The sequence below is a fragment of the Nerophis lumbriciformis genome, linkage group LG07, assembly GCF_033978685.3.
Source record: "Nerophis lumbriciformis linkage group LG07, RoL_Nlum_v2.1, whole genome shotgun sequence".
NCBI classification, from domain to species: Eukaryota; Metazoa; Chordata; class Actinopteri; order Syngnathiformes; family Syngnathidae; genus Nerophis; species Nerophis lumbriciformis.
In genome coordinates this window covers 21317391-21340418 of record NC_084554.2, presented here as the reverse complement: position 1 = coordinate 21340418, position 23028 = coordinate 21317391, and the positions used below count along the sequence as shown (strand labels likewise).

The 23028-nt window shown below is 41.6% G+C and overlaps 1 protein-coding gene across 4 annotated transcripts in view; it reads left to right on the top strand.

Annotated features, from left to right (window-relative positions):
- Positions 1-1577: 1577 nt before the first annotated feature.
- The window catches only part of LOC133609761 (receptor activity-modifying protein 3-like), a 156712-nt gene continuing 135261 nt past the window's right edge, over positions 1578-23028 (top strand). For all 4 annotated transcript variants that reach the window (XM_061965658.2, XM_061965657.2, XM_061965656.2 and 1 more), the window contains exon 1: positions 1578-1880. In XM_061965658.2, coding sequence (XP_061821642.2) covers positions 1763-1880 — 118 coding nt within the window. In that variant the 5' untranslated portion in view covers positions 1578-1762. The remainder of the gene's footprint in view (positions 1881-23028) is intronic.

Genomic DNA, 23028 nt, shown 5'->3' with positions numbered 1-23028 from the left:
GCTACTTAAAATAGTTTTGTCAATTTGTTCTGGCCAGAAACAAATTGGCCAGATTGTATTATTCTCCAGTGCAATAACAGTACTGAAATGAAGACTAAAAGGGCATTAATGGGAGCTTTAAAAAAAGATGAAGAAAAAAAGAAGTAACTAAATAGTTACTTTTCATAGTAATGCATTACTTTTTGGTGTAAGTAACTGAGTTAGTAACTCAGTTACTTTTGAAATGAAGTAACTAGTAACTGTAACTAGTTACTGGTTTTCAGTAACTAACCCAACACTGGTAATATCGCTAAAATTTGTTCCATTTTGTCCACCACCGACGCTGAGATCATTATTTATGCCTTCGTTACGTCTCGTTTCGATTAGTGTAACATTATTTTCGGGTCTCCCTTTGTCTCGCATTAAAAGATTACAGTTGGTACAAAATGCAGCTGCTCGACTTTTGACAAGAACAAGAAAAACGGTCAACAGGCCAAATAAATGTGGGGAGTTAGACAAAATAATGTGGCGCACAACAAAAAGTGTGACGTTGAATGCAGTGACGGGCCACATAAATAACGTGGTGGGCCGCAAAAAATAATGTGACAGACATCATAAAATGACAATGCCACAATAATTGATATATATGGTGGGTCACATAAAATAATGTGGTGGGCAAGTTAATTGATGTGGTGGGTTACGTTAAATGGTCTGGTGTCCACATAAAATAACAAGGTGGAAAACTGATATATTTGGTGTGGCGGGCCACATAAAATAATGTGACAGACAACATAAAATAATGTGGAGGGCTATGTAAATTATGTGGTGGGTCACCTAAAATACTGTGACAGGCCACATAAAATAATGTGGCAGGCCAATCCAAATCATGTGTCAGGCCACAATAAATGACAATATTTCACATAAAATAATGTGGCTGGTCAGATAAAATGATGTGATGGGCAACGTTAAATGGTGTGGTGTCCACATAAAACAATATGGCGGAATGTATACAATGGTGTGGCAGGGACACGTAAAATAATGTGGCGGACAACATAAAATGACGTGAGGGGCCATGTATATATGTTTTGATGTGGTGGGCCAAATCTGGCCCCCGGACTTTGAGTTTGAGACCTGTGATCTGCATTATTTTTCAATTGTGTGAGGCGAGCATATAGTAGTGAGTGTGACCCACAATAGTATGCTTATAAAAGATTCACTTGTTTAAAGTGGCTGACAAACATATACTTAATATATTAACAGCAGATTTATTTTTTGGAAGCTGGTATTTGTCTTTTTCTTAAGTCAAATGTGTCCGTGATTTTCACGGGGAGAATAAAAAAATAAACCAAAATTAAATACATTCGCCAAAATTTGCACTATCAAGTATTAGCCACATGGTGTCAGTATTGTCATGTTTGCGTTTGAGATTAATTCACAGCGGGTCTTTTTCGTGAATTCTCTTATAAAACATAATAGAACCGTGCAATAGAAAATCAGAATCATACTGATGTATCATAGATTTATATCAAAAGACAGTTATTGTGATGTGTTGCACAGCTCCTCCTCTTCCTCCTCCTCCTTTTCAGGATGCAGGACTGTGCCTCCACACTACAGTCTCGATCATCATCACCACAGGAATCTTTGTTTTATGTGTCGCTCTCCTCCTTAGCCCTCGCTATTTCTTTCTGTTTGTTTTGTTTTTGTTTTTGTTTATGTTTTTTGGCCAGCATGACGGAACTTGGACGTGTCATTTGGGGGTAACAATAGTAATGGTCCGTTTCAAATGTACATTTTTACCGAGCTGGAGTTGAGCTTATCATTAACAGTCCAAGTGGATCCACACAACGGGATGGATGCAAATGGGTATGCAGTGCTGAAACTTTTTGTTGTGGGTTTGATTGGTGAGTAATACAAAACACACAATTTTGTCATCATTTTGTTTCGCAATATGGTCCCAACAAAATAACAGTGCTCAATTTTCTCTATTCTGCATATATGTTTTGCGACTGATGTGTGACAGCATCACTAATGCACATTGATTCATACTCTGAGGTGTTTTTATTATTTTGAATCATAAAATAATTATTCAAAATAATTATTTAAATTATTTTGAATTAATACATAATCACTGTAATTGTGTATTAAGACACGATTACTATTAATGTCCTGTGATTCCTAACCACTGTGTTGCGGCACTGTCAGTGTGCCATAAGAGGTATCATCAAGCCTGCCTCGGGAAATAATTTAAAAAAAAAAACTGCCCTGCAGCACACTTTGTCATAAGTAATTTGTAAAATAAGTTTATTGGCTCAATTGAGGTAGGGGAACACTGGTGTAGGACTTAATCAATTAAATTGATCCCCGTGAATGGATGGATGGATTGAATTACTACATTGGAAAAAAAGCACCCATTTATGATGTTGCTTCAATTAATCGTTAACTGTGTAACTATTAAAAATGGATCAAATCCAGATTGCATGGAATACCCAAAACTAGAAATACGCTTATAGTTTCTGGCGCGGCCGCTGCAATATAGAGCACACATGAGAGCGGTTGAGTTTTCTATTTTTATTTTGTATTAAATGCAGAAATGTTGAAAGGGCCATTTCAATGTTGATGATGTGTATTTATTGGAAACATTAATGAAGGTTAGGCAAGCAGAAAATTATTTGTTCATTTAAAATTGTTTCTTTATAGTACGCATTGAGGCTATAAAGCGTGTTTTATACGATTAATCGAACAAACTAATCAATAGATTACTCGATTCCTAGAATAACCGGGAGCTGCATCCTTACACTAGTGTACCCACAATTGATAAAGGACACATTAAATGCCAAGTTTCTCACAGTATTTTCTGCTGCATTTAGGGATGCAACTCGGGGTGTAACAATTCATTTTGACAACAATTCGATTTGACTCTGAATTTGTAGTTGTCGGTAGGATGCAGGAACGGTATTATTTTTTTAGAACGATAGAATCCAAAACAGTTCAATGATAAATAAATAAATGATAAATGGGTTGTACTTGTGGGCTTCACGGTGGCAGAGGGGTTAGTGCATCTGCCTCACAATACGAAGGTCCTGAGTAGTCTTGGGTTCAATCCCGGGCTCGGGATCTTTCTGTGTGGAGTTTGCATGTCCTCCCCGTGACTGCGTGGGTTCCCTCCGGGTACTCCGGCTTCCTCCCACTTCCAAAGACATGCACCTGGGGATAAGTTGATTGGCAACACTAAATTGGCCCTAGTGTGTGGATGTGAGTGTGAATGTTGTCTGTCTATCTGTGTTGGCCCTGCGATGAGGTGGCGACTTGTCCAGGGTGTACCCCGCCTTCCGCCCGATTGTAGCTGAGATAGGCTCCAGCGCCCCCCGCGACCCCAAAGGGAATAAGCGGTAGAAAATGGATGGATGGATGGGTTGTACTTGTATAGCGCTTTTCTACCTTCAAGGTACTCAAAGCGCTTTGACACTACTTCCACATTTACCCATTCACACACACACTGATGGAGGGAGCTGCCATGCAAGGCGCTAACCAGCACCCATCAGGAGCAAGGGTGAAGTGTCTTGCTCAGGACACAACGGACATGACGAGGTTGGTACTAGGTGGGGATTGAACCAGGGACCCTCGGGTCGCGCACGGCCATTCTTCCACTGCGCCACGCCGTTGAGTTGAGTTGATATCGATTCAGTAACTTTTTAACAAAAAAAAATTGTCAATCAATCGTTACATCCCTGGGAGCAAAGATTTGTCGACATTGTCGACAAATAACGAAATAACATTTGTCTTCGACAAATTATTTTGTCAAAAATAGTGTGTGACGTCATCACTAGTGTTTTTCTGCATGGAAGCGAGTCATTGCAGCCACTCACAACAACATCACAGGTGAAAACATGTAAAGTGTGGGAATATTTTATCCTAATCTAATGGGATCATCTTGAATGGAGACAAGTCAGCAACTGATGCTTTGAAATGGACACAGGTTTAATAGTTGTTTTTGTTTTTCGTAACAGCCTAATTAGCAGCACAGTTACAGTATGAACACATATTTATGAAATAATTAGTCATCTTTGTTTGTTAGCACATACCTGAAAATATTAAATACGGAATTTAAAAGCTGATGGCTAAATTAGAGCTACTGAATCGGTTTATGCTTCATAATCTGATTAGTCAACTAAACGAGTCGACTATCAAACTAGTTGTTAGTTATAGCCCTACTGTGTTTATTGAACGGAGTGATTTTTATTAATGTATTATTTAGATGTATAGTATAATATAATTTTACAATTAGTTTGCACATTTTACGCCATGATTTTGAGTAAAGTAGTTGAGACCTAATCCACTGGCCATGGATGTATGCCGACAACCGGTATTTTTTGGTATTGGTTCCTGTTAAGATTGCTTGCCGCTATCTTAACACTAAAACACTAACCTTCAAACACTAAAACACTTCGACAACAACCTTAGGTCAAACTGAACTGAAGACATACTTGCAAAGCTGCATGAAGGTATCGGAAATAAATGTATCAAGAGTAAGTCAACCATGATTACACTTACATGCAGGGTGGGGTGGGAGGTGAGGGGCACTATTCCATATCACGCCCCAGCGGACATAACTGACCTATATCACAGCCAATGGGAATTTCTGGATCTGGCTCATTATGGTGCCAAGAGGATTAAATCATGTATGAAAGTATGTTGCGACTCATGAGTTTATGTATTGAATTGGTTGGTGTGATAGTGTGCTCATTGTTGGGTGGTCTTGCTGTCACCGCCACCATGTGTGGGCAGGACTACACCATTGTTATTGTGGAGGCTTGAGCTGCTAATGGTTGAGGAAACCCTGGCGCACAGGAGATAAATACATAAACTTGTGTCATAATCCTAATAGTGCTCTGTGGATGTGTTTTTGCTTTAGCAACAAATAGATGATTTGACCAGGAAAAATATTTTGAATTTGAATTAATTATGCACTAAAATTATAAAAGTATTATATTTTTAACTCCACATTTTGTGTCACATTTTACACACATTTATACCATGTAATGGAAATAATGTAAAGCGTACAGTACAATGATTTCGACACAGTAAGTGCTATCAGGGAAATAGAAGTGATAGTGATGAAGAGGAGGGGGAGTCACTTAACTGCATTGTGTCACTAACAGTGGGAGACGATTGTTTAGTTATCAAGTTGATATTCTGCCTTGGCGCCACGACGCCTGGCACTGACTGACAGTGTTCGATGTCCACTTGACATGCGGCACAGGCTGCAGTATTCCAACTGAATTTTATTTACCTGAAAGAAGCAAGGCTCAAAGAATGAAAGAGAGAAGATGTTGTCTGTTTTTGTCCTTCACTTGGCACCTCCTCTCCATGGAGCTGTGGTCCGAGCAGACAAAATCAGTGTTCCATACATTAATTTAACTATAACGGCCAGCTTCAAATAAATTTGGACCACCACTTAAGTCAAACTGAACACTAGGTGGTGGTGTGCATTGTAACTCTGCTTATTCACTTCTTGTACGCCCCTGGTCTGGCAAAGAATAGAAGACACGGCAGGAAGGATCAATGTTCCCATTTTAGCTACTTATATTTGGCGAATATTCAGACCCCTCCAAATACTAGGGGTATAACAATATGTGTATCTTATTCAGATGTTTATAGTACAGATTCTACAAGTTGGACGCCAATGAATTTCCCACAGAGTCCGTATTACCAGGAAATGACAGGATGTGTTTCTTGCATTATGCATTTACTTTGCTATCAAATACAAGCTACAGAAAAAGCAAAGCATTCTTAACATGCAGGGCACCTCCATCCGGGCCTGCATCCTAAAAAAGAAGTAAAAATAGAGGACAATATAAGGAGAACAACTGTAATGTTGACACCGATAGCTAATTACTGTCTAAACTACTAAGACATATCAATCATCAATCAATCAAAGTTTATTTATGTAGCCCTCAATCACAAGTGTCTCAAAGGGCTGCACAACAACATCCTCGGCTCGGATCCTGCATCAGGGCAAGAAAAAACTCAACCCACTGGGCGTAATGAGAAACCTTGGAGGGGACCGCATATGGGAAGTCTAGCAGCCCCATTTTGTACCAACTGTAATCTTTTAATGCTAAAAAATAGGGAGACAGGAAAATATTATGTTACAGTAGACAAGACGAGGCATAACAAACGCATGAATAATGATCTCAGCGTCGGTGGTGGACAAAATGGGACACATTTTTGCGATATTACATAGATGAAAGAAGGCTGTTTTAGTAACACTCTCAATGTGTGACTCAAATGAGAGAGTTGGGTCGAAGATAATACGGAGATTCTTTACCAAGTCACTTTGTGTAATTGTTTTGTTGTCAAATATTAAGGTGGTATTATAAATAGGTGCCGATGTCTAGCAGGACCGATAATCAGTGTTTCCGTTTTCTTAGCGTTAAGTTGTAAAAAGTTAGTGGAAATGTTTAATTTCATTTAGACACGTCTCCAGGTGACTACAATCTGGCGTGTTGGTCAGCTTTAAGGGCATGTAGAGTTGGGTGTCATCAGCATAACAATGAACGCTAACACTGTATGTGCGTATGATGTCACCTAGCGGCATCATGTAGATGCTGAAGAGTGCAGGGCCAAGAACCACATTACATTAACATACTACATTAACATAGGTCACACTGTATCTGTCAGTAAGACAAACCGATACTCGTTTTGATACGTTCTAATAAAATCAGCGCTAAGATCAAGTAGCAGCAACATGGTTGACATATCAGCATCCATAGTTAGCAATAGATCATTACTCATTTTTGCGAGGGCTGTCTCCGTAGAGTGATTTTCCCTGAAACCGGACTGAAAGGGTTCACAGAGATTGTTAGATGCTGTTCATTTAGCTGCTGTGCAACAATTATTTCGAGGATTTTCGAGATACAGGTAAGGTGGGACATGGTAGTTTACCATGAGTTTAGGATCGAGGTTAGGTCTTTTGAGCAGAGGATGAATAACCACTTTTTTGAATGCTAGGGTAACAGTGCCAGAGGAAATTGACAAGTTAATATTATTTAGCACTGATGGTCCTAATATTACAGACAGCTTCTTGATAAGTTTCCCATGAACTGGGTCAAATAAACATGTTGTTTGTTTTGTCATTTACACGTCGCAGGAGTTCCTCTAATGTTTTTTCATCAAAAAGAGAGAGATTATTTTGGAGGACAATATCCGTCGTATATACAGTCGTATCTGCATTAATAGAACCCAGTTGTAGCTGGGTCGCGTTGTCTTTAATCTCCTTTCTAATGAGTTCAATTTTCTTATAAAGAAATTCATAAAATCATCAGCCGAGAGGTTGGAGCTGCTGGAAGGAGTCCCAGCAGCGACGCTACTTTACTGAACAAATATTTAGGATCGTTTTTATTGAGGCGGATGAGATTGAAGTAGTAATTATTTTGAGCTAAGCTAAGCGTGCCTTTATAAGTTATAAAAACTATTACTCCATGCTTGATACAAAACCTAAGTTTAAATAAATAATGATAAATGGGTTGTACTTGTATAGCGCTTTTCTACCTTCAAGGTACTCAAAGCGCTTTGACACTACTTCCACATTTACCCATTCACACACACATTCACACACTGATGGAGGGAGCTGCCATGCAAGGCGCTAACCAGCACCCATCAGGAGCAAGGGTGAAGTGTCTTGCTCAGGACACAACGGACATGACGAGGTTGGTACTAGGTGGGGATTGAACCAGGGACCCTCGTGTTGCGCACGGCCACTCTGCCACTGCGCCACGCCGTCCCGTTTAGCGCCATTTGCGTTCCAGCTTTCTACATGATAGTTTAAGAAGTTTGGTTTCTTCTTTAAACCAGGGGGTACGACTTTTAGGGGCTTTTTTTTAGCTTTAGCGGTGCTATACTATCAATGGCGTTGCGCAGGGCATCGTTAAAGTTGTTAGTGAGGTTATCGATAGAGCCCACATAATTTGGGAATGGTGCCATTACCAAAGGCAGTAGTACGTTTGTAGTTGCGGCTACTAAAGCAGTGGTTATTAGTAGCTTGTTGACAATAAGTCAGAACTTCGAATTTTATAAGGTAATGATCGGACATTACTTTAGTGTACGGGAGTACCATAACTTTCGTATTACTGTTGCGATACGTGGGTCCATTTATTATTTGTGTAAGACCACAGCTATCAATTATAGTCTGGAGCGCCACTCACGGAGGTTCTAGATATTAAAATCCTCCATTATGATTATATTATCTGCGTGCGTCACAAGATCAGCGACAAACTCTGAAAATTCACCGACAAAGTCCGAATAGCACCCAGAGGGGCGGTAGATTAGATAGAGAGGTAGCGCTGTGACAGACCTCATAGTAAGTACCTCGAATGATTTACATGTACTACTTAGGTTAGGGGTAAGGTTAAGGATTTCATTGTATAGTGCGACCCCTCCACCACTTTTAAGGGGATGAACAGTACCGGTATGTGCATTTGTATAGTTAGGAGGAAATGCCTCGTTAAGCGGGAAAAATTAATCTGCCAAGTTTTGCAGAGACCAATGACGTTAACATTGTTGTCTTTAATGACCTCATTAACTACTAATGTTTTGGGAGACAATGGGCCCCAGTTCCTAACTTTTCCTCTTATCTTTCTTCCTAAGTGATTTCCTGAGAGGAGTCCTTTGAAATTCATGACGTGTTATTAAGTGGCCAAATCTTGCTGTTCTTAAGTTGCTGAATGCCAAATGGTTAGCGCGTGCGTGTCTATCATAATTTGCATATAAACACGCCCTTACTTCCCCAAAATGTGTATGTAAACACCCTTAATTCCGTAATTTGCATAGGTAAACGCCCTTAATTCCCCATATAAGGGCACAATTCTGGCGGAAAAGAAAGAAAACACAAACAGATTACAGAAGAGAAATTGGTATTATCCCCCGGGGGAAATACATAATGTCAAAACGTAAATTTAAGAAAGGGGCGGACAGCCTAAAGCGTTCAAATACATATTCGTCACTTCGGGCAAATAGGTCGACATGGGCGTGAAATATACACTCCCTCCCCAGGGTACGATCTGCGGCATCTTGCAGCGTGCGTGTGTGCGTGCGTGCATCTGTGTGTGTGTGTGTGTGTGTGTGTGTGTGTGTGTGTGTGTGTGTGTGTGTGTGTGTGTGTGTGTGTGTGTGTGTGAGTGTGTGTGTGTGTGTGTGTGTGTGTGTGTGCGTACTATATGTGAGTTGTGTATTATTCTATGAGAAATGTTATGTGTACAGGAATTTTCCATCCTGGGACTGGTTAGTTCTATCTTAACTGACTCCTCGCCCGGACTAACAGACACTGTAATTGTCGGTGTTCGAGCTTGCTCTAATGTAGTAAGTGTGACTCAACCAGTAATCTATGTTTCTAGTTAGAGTGATGGCGCCTTCCCGGTTAGGTTGAAGGCCGTCCCTCCTCAGCAAGGCCGGTTTGCCCCAGAAAGAGGGCCAATTATCATTAAACGTTAATCCCTGTTCTCTACAAAAACTAGCCAGCCACTTGTTAAACGAGACTAATCTGCTACGCCTCTTGCAGGCAGGGGGCCAGAGATAAGTACTCGATGCCTGGACATCTTTCGAGCCAGATTGCAAGTCCTAGCTATGTTCCTCTTTGTAATCTCTATACTAAGATATATCATTTACAGTGAACATAAAGTGATTGATATATACTCCACAGTGTCGAGTTGAAACAGACGCAGGTCTGTTCAACAGGAAATTAATTTGTGTGATGTCACATAAACCGGAAGTGAAACGACATGATCACCCAATTTACACTAATCAAAAACACATTCTATTATTTACAAATTAAAATGGAAGAAGATAAACATACTTAAACACAAATAAAAATAATATGGCTCTTGATGCCAGAACAATATTTCCACTGCCAAGAAAGTTTGTTGAGTGTCTATTTATTTTAGTTAAAGAAAATACAACTAGGTTTAAAGATTTTATTGTGTCTACAATTACTTTTTGAGCACAATCAACAATACCACGATATAATGATGATTTATTTAAGCCATTTTTTATTTGTTTGTTTCATTAACTTGGATATTTAAAAGTTTACAAGCTTAAAAGTTTACATTCCATATACAATGTTGAAATATACCAGAAATACAAGTGCATTGTATTACCATGACATCAGTGGCTATTTTAGTCTCAAAATAATGTTGACAATATTAGCATGTATCTGCAATAATTTCTAGGTCAATATATTGTTGGGCAAAATTTGTTACCGGCCTACATACAAAGCTGAACATAAGCTTAACATTAATAATTATTGTGGCCCCTATGTGTAGCTAAAAACAAATGACCACTCGCTTCAAGTCATAACCTTAATATAGTGTTTCATACCTAATATTGTTGTTTGACTAATTTCCCTTAATCAAACATTTTCTAACATTCTGCATTACAGAATAATACACGTATTTAGTACAGGTGGGAATATTTAGGCACCTCATGATTCGATCCGATTCCGATTCGTGGGGTGATGATTTGATTATGAATTAATTATCGATTGAACACGATTCTCAATTCAAAGCAATGTTCTCAAAGTATTATTTGGCATAGTAATTAAAATTAATAATAATTATTACAAAACCTCCTGTTGGTTGCTTATGTATGATGTATGTGGGCAACGTGTAAGTATGATTATGCCTAAAAAACGGATTCTTTAAAAAAAGAAACAAATATACATTTTGGAAAAGTATGAACATCTTTTTAAATATTTGTTAAAATTAATTAAGTAAGAATTGCGATTTGGATGTGAATGATTTTTTTTGTGCACCCTGAGTTATGATTTGTGCTGCTATCGTATTTAATTATTGTCTGTTTTCGGCCAATACCCAAGCCTCTTGTATCGGTATTGTACTGTAAGTTAAAAAGTTTGATAATTTTCTAACATTTTTACTTAATCATTATACAAATTTTTGCCACTGAATATATCTAATTTGGGTTTTTTTAGCCTTTTTAAAACAACACATGCACGTGTCATGACCAATTATGCAAAATAGAGGATGGTGTCATGTAGATTGCAGCCCTGTCGGAAACACTGAAGAAGCTCACATTGCTGTTTTTCTTTATACATTTTATTGCTGGTTTACTATGTGCGACCATGGTGAGTTGTTGCATCAAGTCAGGGTTAAACACATGCATCAGGGATTTCCCTGTGGGTTAAACACATGCATCAGGGATTTCCCTGTGGTAGCTGTGGTCTAGACGGGAATACTTTCCCATAAAGGAAGAAAGCTGGAGAGCAGTTTGTTGAAGAGACACAACCTACCAGAATCTCACTAAAGCGCTGTGATTTGTTACTTTCATGCTGTGGCCTCAGTATAAGATCTCCATCAGTACCACAGAACGAGATGGAGTCCTGCTGAGTACAAAGCATGTGTTTGAAGCAATAAACAGCTCTTTGTTCACTGTCAGGGTGGGAACATGCCTTTGGCCTCTTCTCTTTTGCCACCATGTTAAATAAAACTTGTCGGCAGGTGTTTTACCGTTCTATCATGCAGCTGTTTTTGCTTCGCTTTTTGTTCCTCCTTTGCGTTTCTGACCCTATGTGCGCCTTTGATGTGTCAGCAAGTCCTTATTGACTGGTAGGTTTGGCGAATAAAGGTTTTTGGGCATTTGGGCTGGTGACAGTCCATTTTGTAGCGGTGCACCAGTAGACCTGTAGACTTTTCTGAAAGTCATCTTTGTCCTGTGACTTTTTCAACAAGTTTTTTTTACTGTTTTTAGAGAGCATTCTGCCAAGCTGTTTGACTTTGGATAAGTTGGACTTGATGTGGAGTGTTGAAACCCCCATTCCTTGGCAAAGGCAACAAACTCACAGCTAGAAAACTGGGGACCAATGTCGGAAAACAGTTCGCATGGAACACTATGTCTGGAGAAAACAGTCTTTAGATAACTGACAACTGCTTTGCTCGATGTTGACTGCAACCATACTTGCCAACCCTCCCGGATTTTCCGGGAGACTCCAGAAATTCAGCGCCTCTCCCGAAAACCTCCCGGGACAAATTTTCTCTCGAAAATCTCCCAAAATTCAGGCGGACCTGGAGGCCACGCTCCCTCCAGCTCCATGCAGACCTGAGTGAAGACAGCCTTTTTTCACGTCCGCTTTCCCACAATATTAACAGCGTGCCTGCCCAATTACGTTATAACTGTAGAATGATTGAGGGCGAGTTCTTGGTTTCTTATATGGGTTTATTGTTAGGCAGTTTCATTAACGTCCTCCCAGCGCGGTAACAACACACAACAACAGCAGTCACGTTTTCGTCTACCGTAAAGCAGTTTGTCTGCCGTAAACAGCAATGTTGTGACACTCTTAAACAGGACAATACTGCCATCTACTGTACATGCATATGTGACAATAACATCTACGGCTTTTAGAGAGTGCAGTGCACAACTGCGCACACAACAAGGAGACGAAGCAGAAGAACGAGGAAGATACAGCCGTGGCGATGCCGACGACGAGTAAGATGAAGAAATATGCTTGTAAGTTCCAAGCCGCAGCTGCGATTGGACCTGGATAGCCTCCGGGAAGAAGTAGTGGACTACCAAGTGCTTGGCAGTGAAGATCTTCCTCAGGCAGCAAAGATTGACCGGTTTTGGGCCATGCTAGGGAGAGATGGAAGATTCCAGACTCTAGTGCATTTGATGAAAGCACTTTTGTGCGTGCCACACAGCAATGCATCATCAGAGAGGGTGTTCAGCATGGTTAGAAAAATAGTGACAGAGAATAGAACAAGGATGGACAATTCAACCCTTAACTCAACAATGAGTAGATGAGTGTTATGTATGTTTATATGTGTAAATAAATGAACACTGAAATTCAAGTATTTCTTATATATATATATATATATATATATATATATATATATATATATATATATATATATATACTAAAATAAATATATATATATATATATATATATATATATATATATATATATATATATATATATATATATATATAGCTAGAATTCACTGAAAGTCAAGTATTTCTTATATATATATATATATATATATATATATATATGAATTACTTGACTTGGTGAATTCTAGCTGTAAATATACTCCTCCCCTCTTAACCACGCCCCCAACCACGCCCCCGCCCCCAACCACATCCTCCCACCCCCCACCTCCCGAAATCAGAGGTCTCAAGGTTGACAAGTATGACTGCAACGCTCCAATTTCAGGATAGTTTGAAAAGTAGTCTGTGACTACCACGTAGCTCCTTCAATCAAAGTCAAATAGATCAGTTCCTACTTTGGAGTAAGGTCTGTGGGGCACTGGATGAGTCATCAGTGGCTCAGCTGACCTACTCAGTGGCCTAGTGGTTAGAGTGTTCCGCCCTGAGATCGGTAGATTGTGAGTTCAAACCCCGGCCGAGTCATACCAAAGACTATAAAAATGGGACCCATTACCCCGTGCTTGGCACTCAGCATCAAGGGTTGGAATTGGGGGTTAAATCACCAAAAATTATTTCCAGGCGCGGCACCGTTGCTGCCCACTGCTCCCCTCACCTCCCAGGGTGTGAACAAGGGGATGGGTCAAATGCAGACACATTTCACCACACCTAATGTGTGTGTGACAATCATTGGTACTTTAACTTTAACTTAACTTAACTGTTTTGGCCTGTAAGTTCGGCAAAGTCCACATGACGCTGTTGTGTGGCTAATATCCTGATTGATCCTCGGCCAGTACATTACTTCTCTAGTTGTCCGTTTACGTGGCCTTCATGTATCTTTTGGAGCATCTACTTGCACAGTAAGGATGGAATAACAAATTTGCTCCCTTTTAGCACTATGTCATCCACCACTGTGAGCTCAGCTCTACAATTACAATAGTCTTCTATTTTCAAGGGGCAATCCTTTTTGTTGTCAGGCCATCTATTCTGTACTGCGCTCTTGAGTTCTTTCATAGTTTAATCTGCAATAGTCTCTCTGCGTATTTGTTCTGTTCTGTCGGCAGTCACTGGCAAAGATGTCACAACCATGTCTACATATGCCTGTCTGTATCTCTGTGCTTTTCTCACTGTCTGCATATTCTCGCGTATCCACTGCCCTAGACAATGTGTTGGCTGTGTACATATATTTTCCTTGTGTACATATCATGTGCACGTCATATTTTTGGAGTCTAATTAGCATGCGCAGTATTGGTACAGGACAGTCGTTTAACGGTTTGTTCATGATGGACACCAACTGTTTATGATCAGTTTCCGCTTGAAACATCTGTCCATAAACATATTGATGGAAACGCTCACATGCATACAAACTCGCTAACAGTTCTTTCTCAATTTGAGCATACCTGGACTTGGCGCTTGTCAGGGCCCTGGATGCATAGGCGACAGGTAGCCACTGCTCTTCATGTTGCTGCAGTAGCACTGCTCCCAGGCCGTACTGTGATGCATCTGCCGAAATCCTGGTGCTCTTCTCGGGGTCATAAAACTTTTAACACGGGCTCCTGTGTAAGAGTCTCTTTCAGTTTCAGAAAACATTATTCTTGTTCTTGGGACCAGATCCATTCAATATTTTGTTCAAGAAGACTCCTGACAGGTGCTGACTGTATTGACAGTTGTGGGACAAACTTGGCGAGATAGGTGACCATCCCTAGGAAACGTCTGACCTCATCTTTGTTGGTTGGCCTATCCATGTTGTTGATTGCTGAAGTTTTTCTCGGATCTGGCTTCACCCCCTCTTCACTCACAACATCTCTCACAAAGGTAAGTGACTTCAGGAAAAAGAGTCTGCTCATGCCTTTCTTGTCTACAGCTTTGCTGTTGTCCTTCCAGTCCAGTCTGCTGTTCAAGTGGACTCCCAAGTACTTATAATGCTCCACTACTGCCACCTACCAGCACTGGATGTTGATGCGCTGTGGTCCTTTTCTTATTGAATTCGATGACCAGCTCCTTGGTCCTACTCAGTGGCCTAGTGGTTAGAGTGTCCGCCCTGAGATCGGTAGGTTGTGAGTTCAAATCCCGGCCGAGTCATACCAAAGACTATAAAAATGGGACCCATTACCTCCCTGCTTGGCACTCAGCATCAAAGGTTGGGTTAAATCACCAAAAATGATTCCCGGGCGCGGCCACCGCTGCTGCCCACTGCTCCCCTCACTTCCCAGGGGGTGATCAAGGGTGATGGGTCAAATGCAGAGAATAATCTCGCCACACCTAGTGTGTGTGTGTGACAATCATTGGTACTTTAACTTTAACTTTAACTTTATCCACATTCAGGAGCAAATGGTTAGCCCGAGACCACTCACAAAGTCAGCAATCAGTGTCCGATACACACGACCACAGCAGAGTCATCAGAGTATTTCTGCAGGTGGCAGGACCTGGAACTATACTGGAAGTCTGGTGTGTACAGGGTGAACAGGAATGGAGACATAACAGTCCCTGGTGGAGCACCTACACTACTGACCAAAGTATCCGACAGGGAGCTCCCCAGTCGCACAAACTGGGGTCTGTCAGACAAGTAGTCAGTGATCCAGAAGACACTGGGTGAACTGACACCCTTCCTAAGCAACATGTCGTCACTCATCATAATTGGCTGGATGGTGTTAAAGGCACTGGAGAAATCAAAGAACATGATCCTCACAGTGCCCCTCCAACTATACAGGTGGGAGTGAGCACAATGCAGCAGGTACCGTATTTGCCGCACTATAAGCCGCCCCGGGTTATTAGCCGCACCTTCAATGAATGGTATATTTCAAAACTTTGTTCCCTTTTAAGCCGCCCCGGGTTATAAGCCGCACCTACGCTGTGCTAAAGGTAATGTCAAAAAAACAGTCAGATAGGTCAGTCAAACTTTAATAATATATTACAAACCAGCGTTCTAACAACTCTGTTCACCCCCAAAATGTAATGTGCAAATGTGCAATCACAAAAATAGTAACACTCAAATTAGTGCAGAGCAATAGCAACATAAATAACTCAACGTTGCTCGAACGTTAATGTCACACAACACACAAAATAAACATTAAAAAGCCCACTTTCTGAAGTTATTCCTCATCCATAAATCCCTCAAATTCTTCTTTGGTGTCTGAATTAAAAAGTTGGGCAAAAAGGCATCCAAAATGGCCGGCTCCGTCTCGTCGAAGTCATCAGAGTCAGTGTCGCTGTTGTTGTCCAGCAGTTCCGTGAATTCTGCCTTCTGGAAAGCTCGGACCACAGTTGAGACCGATATATCCGCCCAGGCATTTACAATCCACTGGCAGATGTTGGCATATGTCGTCCGGCGCTGTCTCCCTGTCTTAGTGGCGCAGGTCATCTTGTTGCTTCCTCTACCTACGCACCATTGATTCATTTATGTTCAATTCTCTCGCTGCTGCTCTATTTCCGTGTTCTACTGCGTGACTTATTGCCTTGAGTTTGAATTCTGCTGTACGCGTGTCTCTTAATAGGAGCCATTTTGTGGTCTTTACAGATGTAAACACACAAATGAAATGAAAAGTAATATCCGCGCGCTTCTTATTCTACGGGGGCGGGTGGTTGCTTACAGTAGAAGAAGAAGCGCTTCCTTTTCTATGGGGGCGGGTGCTTACCTTGGCGGTTGCTTACCGTAGAAGAAGAAGCGCTTCCTCTTCTACGGGGAAAAAGGATGGCGGCTGTTTACCGTAGTTGCGAGACCTAAACCTTATGAAAATGAATATTAATATTAATCCATATATAAGCCGCACTGTCAGCTTTTGAGAAAATTTGTGGTTTTTAGGTGCGGCTTATAGTGCGGAAAATACGGTAGATAACAGCATCAACCACCCCAACATGGGGTTGATACGCAAACTGTAGAATGTCCAGGGAAGGAGCCACCAGGGGTCTCAGCTGAGCCAGCACAAGTCTCTCAAGGACCTTCATGACATGAGACGTCAGGGCAACCGATCTGAAGTCATTCAAGCCAGATGGAGTGGGCTTGCACTATGTAGGATGTTTTCCATAGCGCTGGTATCCTTTCTAACTTCAGACTCAGGTTGAAGATAAAGTGCACAATCTCAGTCAGCAGCGCAGCACAAGTCTTCAGAACCCAGGGGTTGACATGATCAGGGCCTGCTGACTTGGCTGGGTAGACCCTCTCCGGCTGTCGTCTCACATGGCCAGGTGTCAGATACACAGGGCTGTCTTTCTCAGTGGGGGTGAAAGTGGGGGGATGTGAAGCAGCGATGGCAGGCAAAAGTGTAGGAGTTTGTGAATTGTTCGTCTGGAGAGCTTTTTGGCTCCATGTGCACCCCCTTCCTGCTCCTGGCTTTGTTGGTGTTAAAGCCAGTGATCGTTTCTATGCCTTTCCATACATCCCAAGTATTATTCTGCTGGAGTTTGGTCTCCAGCTTCCTCCTGTAGGTATCTTTCCCCTCCCGCAGCTTAACTTTAAGCTGCCACTGTATCCTCCTCAACTCGTCCCGATCACCAAATCTGAAGGCTAGCTTATTTTTAATCAGCAGCACCTTTAGCTGGCTGATGATCTAGGGATTGTTGTTTGGGTAACAGTGGACAGTTTTTGTATGAATGACAGAGTCCTGACAGCAATTAATGTGGTCTGTGATGCAGTCTGTAATGCAGTCAATGTCTGTCCCGTGAGGCTCACAGAGCATGTCTTAAAACAGTTCTGCAGTGCGAGACATGCCTCCTGGCTCGACCTCCGTTCTGATTTTGTTGATACAGGCTGCCTTCTCACAGCAAGAACATATTGAGGTGTTAGAAGCACTAGATTGTGATCAGACCGTCCCAGGGAGGGAAGGGCAGTGGCACTGTATGCAACTTTTGAATTAGCATACAGTAGGTCCAGATTTTTATTGTCTCATGCTGCACAGTGCACAAATTGGTGGAAAGTTGGTAAAACTGAGTCCAAAGTAGCATGATTAAAGTCACCCGAAATTAGAACAAGGGCATCGGGGTGTTTGCTCTGTAGCCTAGCAACTTTGGCATGTATCATGTTGCAAGCAGCAGCCTCGTCTGCAGAAGGAGGGATTACACTCCAATGCTGTTCACATAAGTAAACTCCCTTGGCAAATAATATGGTCGAATTCCCACAACCAGAAGTTCAATGTCCATCTTACAAACACACTTTAACTGTAATATGTCCAGGATTACACTACCTCTCGTTCACCAAGATGGCAATCCTACCGCCTTTCTTCTTACTGGTGTGTCTCTATCCGCCTGTGAGGTAGTGAAGCCAGTTAGAGACGCGCTGTGGAAGTCCGCGTGTAGCCAAGTCTCTGTGAAGCACATGACACTGCTCATGGCGTACTCTTTTTGAGTTTGAACGAGCCCGAGCAATTTGTCCATTTTATTCGCTAAAGATCGCACATTCTCCATGAAGACAGAGGGATTTGCAGGCGTAAATTTCCATCTTTGTGCCGGTACGGCATCTCCGGCTTTTTTTTTCGTAGTTACGGCCGCGCTACCCAACTCCTCGCGTGTGTAAACTGAGCACAGCCAAACACAAAACGGCCCGAAAAAAATAAATAAAAGTAACGGTGTGACAGACTTGTTCCGTCGTGCGGGTTCCAAGGACCATCAAGGATAGACATCGTTGCGAAAAGGTTTAGACTTCTTTATTTTTCAACAAATGTGTCTCTTGCCGGGTTGCTTTTCAGCCTTTCCGCTTGCCTGCTCGCTCTTCCGCTCGCTTTTCAGCTTCACACGTCGTCCTCTTCCTTCGGCTCTCTGCCTCTCGCGCTCCGCATCTGCTTCTCTCTCGCTCACGTTCTTCTCTCCGACTCTCTCCCCCACGTTCACGGCTGCCGCACTTTTACACAGTTCACGGAGATTAATTGATTGTGCCCAGCTGGGCGATCCACGCACCTGATAATGTTTGCGGCCTCGATCCCGGCACGCCCCGCCTCGCCACTGGCCCGCCGTCCACGCCCCCTCGCCGCCATCTTGGAACGTGCCCTGCCTCGCTGTCGGACTGCCAGCCACGCCTCCCCACAAACGGAAACACACAAAAATGCCCAAGAACCATTATCAGTGGTTGTGGAAAAGATAAGTGATAAAAAAAGCAAGAAAAAGTTCAGAAGTACACCAGGACAAAAGTAAAAATGAATGAAGTCTCAGAAACTACTGAGCTCTGCTGCCACTCTTTCAGGCGCATAATTAGAAGGGGGCAGACAGAAATGTGAAGGGGACATCATGTGTACACGCTGCTCCATCATGTTACTGCGCTATTTTTCTGTGCTAGTACAAAAGTAACATTGCCTTCCTAATTGAATTTGGCTGTTAGCTACAGTATGGGCCTGATTTACTCAGATCCAAATACCACGCGCTAAACAGCGTGAGTAATCTATAAAGTAGCATGTACTTTATAGATTATTAGCATGTTGTGTGTGACTTACTGTTTGTAAAGTGGTGCAGGCCGCCTAATTTAAATGAGGATTTTGCGCATACAAGGCATCACAACGGAGATACTGCACGTTCATTCAAACATGCAGGAGACGTCCGTCTGTGGAACTGTAACTTTACTAAATACAACTCAAAATAGTGCTTGCAAACGGTGATGAGTGTTGATAAATCATATTGTGTGTTCTTAATAATTATATTTGCATTTTCTCCTCTGAGTGTTTTGATGATCAGTGTGTATTTTGCATATTTATGATGACAGATATGCAAAATGGATTGCATGCCTTATTCTGCTCACTTAAGAGAAGCAATCCACTTTGCACACTTTTAGTAGTTTAGCTTTGCGTGTGCTATCAAGTTTACACATGTTTTAGTACATGCAAACCTTCAGTAAATCAGGCTCTACTGTATGTGTCCAACTCCAACCTGGAGAAAAGGATTGCACTTTGTCAGGCTCTACTTTCACACCTGTACAACCTAGGTGTCCCACCTGAAGACTTAGGGCCCGTTTACACTAAGCCGGATAAGGTTATCCAGGGTAAATCACACCTAACCTTATCCGTGTCCACACACAACAATGCCACCTTTTAAGACGCCCGCCCTCCTTCGTCTGCCGGCGCAACGCGACCGAGTGCGCATGCGCGGAAAAAAAAAAATCCACCTGAGCTTCCATCTGCTCCAATCTCTCCAGTAGATGGCTTTACTTCACTGTGAATATATTTAAAAGAGCTATATTGTAAATAGTTTGCTGTGCATTTTACATTTGTTTGCTGTGTTTTGTGTGTAAGTTTTTAAATTAAAATGTATCTCCTTTGAACAATATCCAGTGTTGTGGTATTTCAATTAACTAGAATCCAGTGTGCTGTGGGTCCTATTGTAGTGAATCACACCTGAGACATCATACATGAATCAAATCTTTAATTGACATGAGAAAGTACAAACCCCGTTTCCATAAGAGTTGGGAAATTGTGTTAGATGTAAATATCAACGGAATACAATGGTTTGCAAATCATTTTCAACCCATATTCAATTGAATGTACTACAAAGACAAGATATTTGATGTTCAAAATCATAAACTTTATTTATTTTTTGCAAATAATAATTAACTTAGAATTTCATGGCTGCAACACGTGCCAAAGTAGTTGGGAACGGGGCATGTTCACCACTGTGTTACATGGCCTTTCCTTTTAACAACACTCAGTAAACATTTGGGAACTGAAGAGACACATTTTTTAAGCTTCTCACGTGGAATTCTTTCCCATTCTTGCTTGATGTACAGCTCAAGTTGTTCAACAGTCCGGGGGTCTCCGTTGTGGTATTTTAGGCTTCATTATGCGCCACACATTTTCAATGGGAGACAGGTCTGGACTACAGGCAGGCCAGTCTAGTACCCGCACTCTTTTACTATGAAGCCACGTTGATGTAACTCGTGGCTTGGCATTGTCTTGCTGAAATAAGCAGGGGTGTCCATGGTAACGTTGCTTGGATGGCAACATATGTTGCTCCAAAACCTGTATGTACCTTTCAGCATTAATGGCGCCTTCACAGATGTGTAAGTTATCCATGTCTTGGGCATTAATACACCCCCGTACCATCACAGATGCTGGCTTTTCAACTTTGCGCCTAGAACAATCCGGATGGTTCTTTTCCTCTTTGGTCTGGAGGACACGACGTCCACAGTTTCCAAAAACAATTTGAAATGTGGACTCGTCAGGCCACAGAACACTTTTCCACTTTGTATCAGTCCATCTTAGATGAGCTCAGGCCCAGCGAAGCCGACGGCGTTTCTGGGTGTTGTTGATAAACGGTTTTCGCCTTGCATAGGATAGTTTTAACTTGCACTTACAGATGTAGCGACCAACTGTAGTTACTGACAGTGGGTTTCTGAAGTGTTCCTGAGCCCATGTGGTGATATCCTTTACACACTGACGTCGCTTGTTGATGCAGTACAGCCTGAGGGATCGAAGGTCACGGGCTTAGCTGCTTACGTGCAGTGATTTCTCCAGATTCTCTGAACATTTGATGATATTACGGACCGTAGATGGTGAAATCCCTAAATTATTTGCAGTAGTTGGGTGAGACAGGTTTTTCTTAAACTGTTCAACAATTTGCTCACGCATTTGTTGACAAAGTGGTGACCCTCGCCCCATCCTTGTTTGTGAATGACTGAGCATTTCATGGAATCTACTTTTATACCCAATCATGGCACCCACCTGTTCCCAATTTGCCTGTTCACCTGTGGGATGTTCCAAATTAGTGTTTGATGAGCATTCCTCAACTTTATCAGTGTTTATTGGCACCTTTCCCAACTTCTTTGTCACGTGTTGCTGGCATCAAATTCTAAAGTTAATGATTATTTGCAAAAAAAAAAAGTTTATCAGTTTGAACATCAAATATGTTATATAAATATATTATATTCAAGTGAATATGGGTTAAAGATTATTTGCAAATCATTGTATTCCGTTTATATTTACATCTAACACAATTTCCCAACTCATATGGAAACGGGGTTTGTAGACAATGGGATAAAGAACAATTTACAACAATTAATCTAGACAGAGAGTACCTAAAGTATTGTTGTTGTGGGTTGACTTCACAGTTGGGGTATTCTTTTGTGAGATATGGCGTCAGGGGATAAGCTGGGTCACCCAAAAGAAAAACAGGGACCGGATCTTCATCTTCCAGCAGTTGTTTGGGACACGAGGGGATGGTTCCATCTTTCAGCTGCGCACTAATGGCAGAGTTAGCAAAGATGCGGGCATCATGCACGCTGCCTGGCCATTTCACAGTCACATCCATAAAGCAATATTTGTAATCACTTGCGTATCACATCCAGGGGAGGAAGGGACGAAGTTTTTCGGTAAGTAGACTCACAGCTGAGACACATTTGAAAGTTTTTTTGCCGTCTGAGAAGTGTTGTATCCGAAATAGCTGCAATCGCCCGTTGCCTTCTGGTATTGATTTGTGATTTCCAAAAGCGCCTGTACATGTATAAGAAGGAGAAACATGGGCATGTCTGGATGATCCGCCTCCATTTTTGTTGTGAAGCTGACTATGGCACGTTCTTTCTGATGTCTCTTACTGTGTGGAGCGCGGTCTTTTTGGCCTCACTTCCTGTGTGGGCAGGGTCTTTCTGACGTCACTTCCTCTCCGAACTCACTTTGTAAACGATCAATGAGTCCATACAAAGCTAAGTGCCGGAGATGAAAGAAATACACGGCTTAGTCGTGTAAAAATTTGTCCAAGGAGGGTGACCTTAAAACCTCTAAAGGCTTAGTGGCCACATGCGTGGACAGCACCTTTTAGCTCTTAATTCCAATATTGTGTACACTACTGAATTGGGGTGTTAAGGCCGCTTATGTGGACACTTATACTGCCATCTGGTGGTGTCAGAAGAGTATAACGTACAATGGAATTTGGAAAAAAAAGTGAAGTACACGTTTGTTACTTATGGACTAAGTACATCATATCAAAAGATGATTCTTAGTTTTTATTCTAATTAGGGTCCAATAAGCCCAAATAGCAAAGAGAAATAAAAAAAGCTTGTAAACAGACAGCTTGGGCCTTAAGAGGTTTTTAAACGATAGTTTACTGTGGCTGAAACGGGTTTAGGCTAAATAATTATTCGTTTAAGGGGTTAAAGGACTTAGTGTAGACATGGCCTAAGACAAACCACAATAAGGTGGGAAACTAAAAAA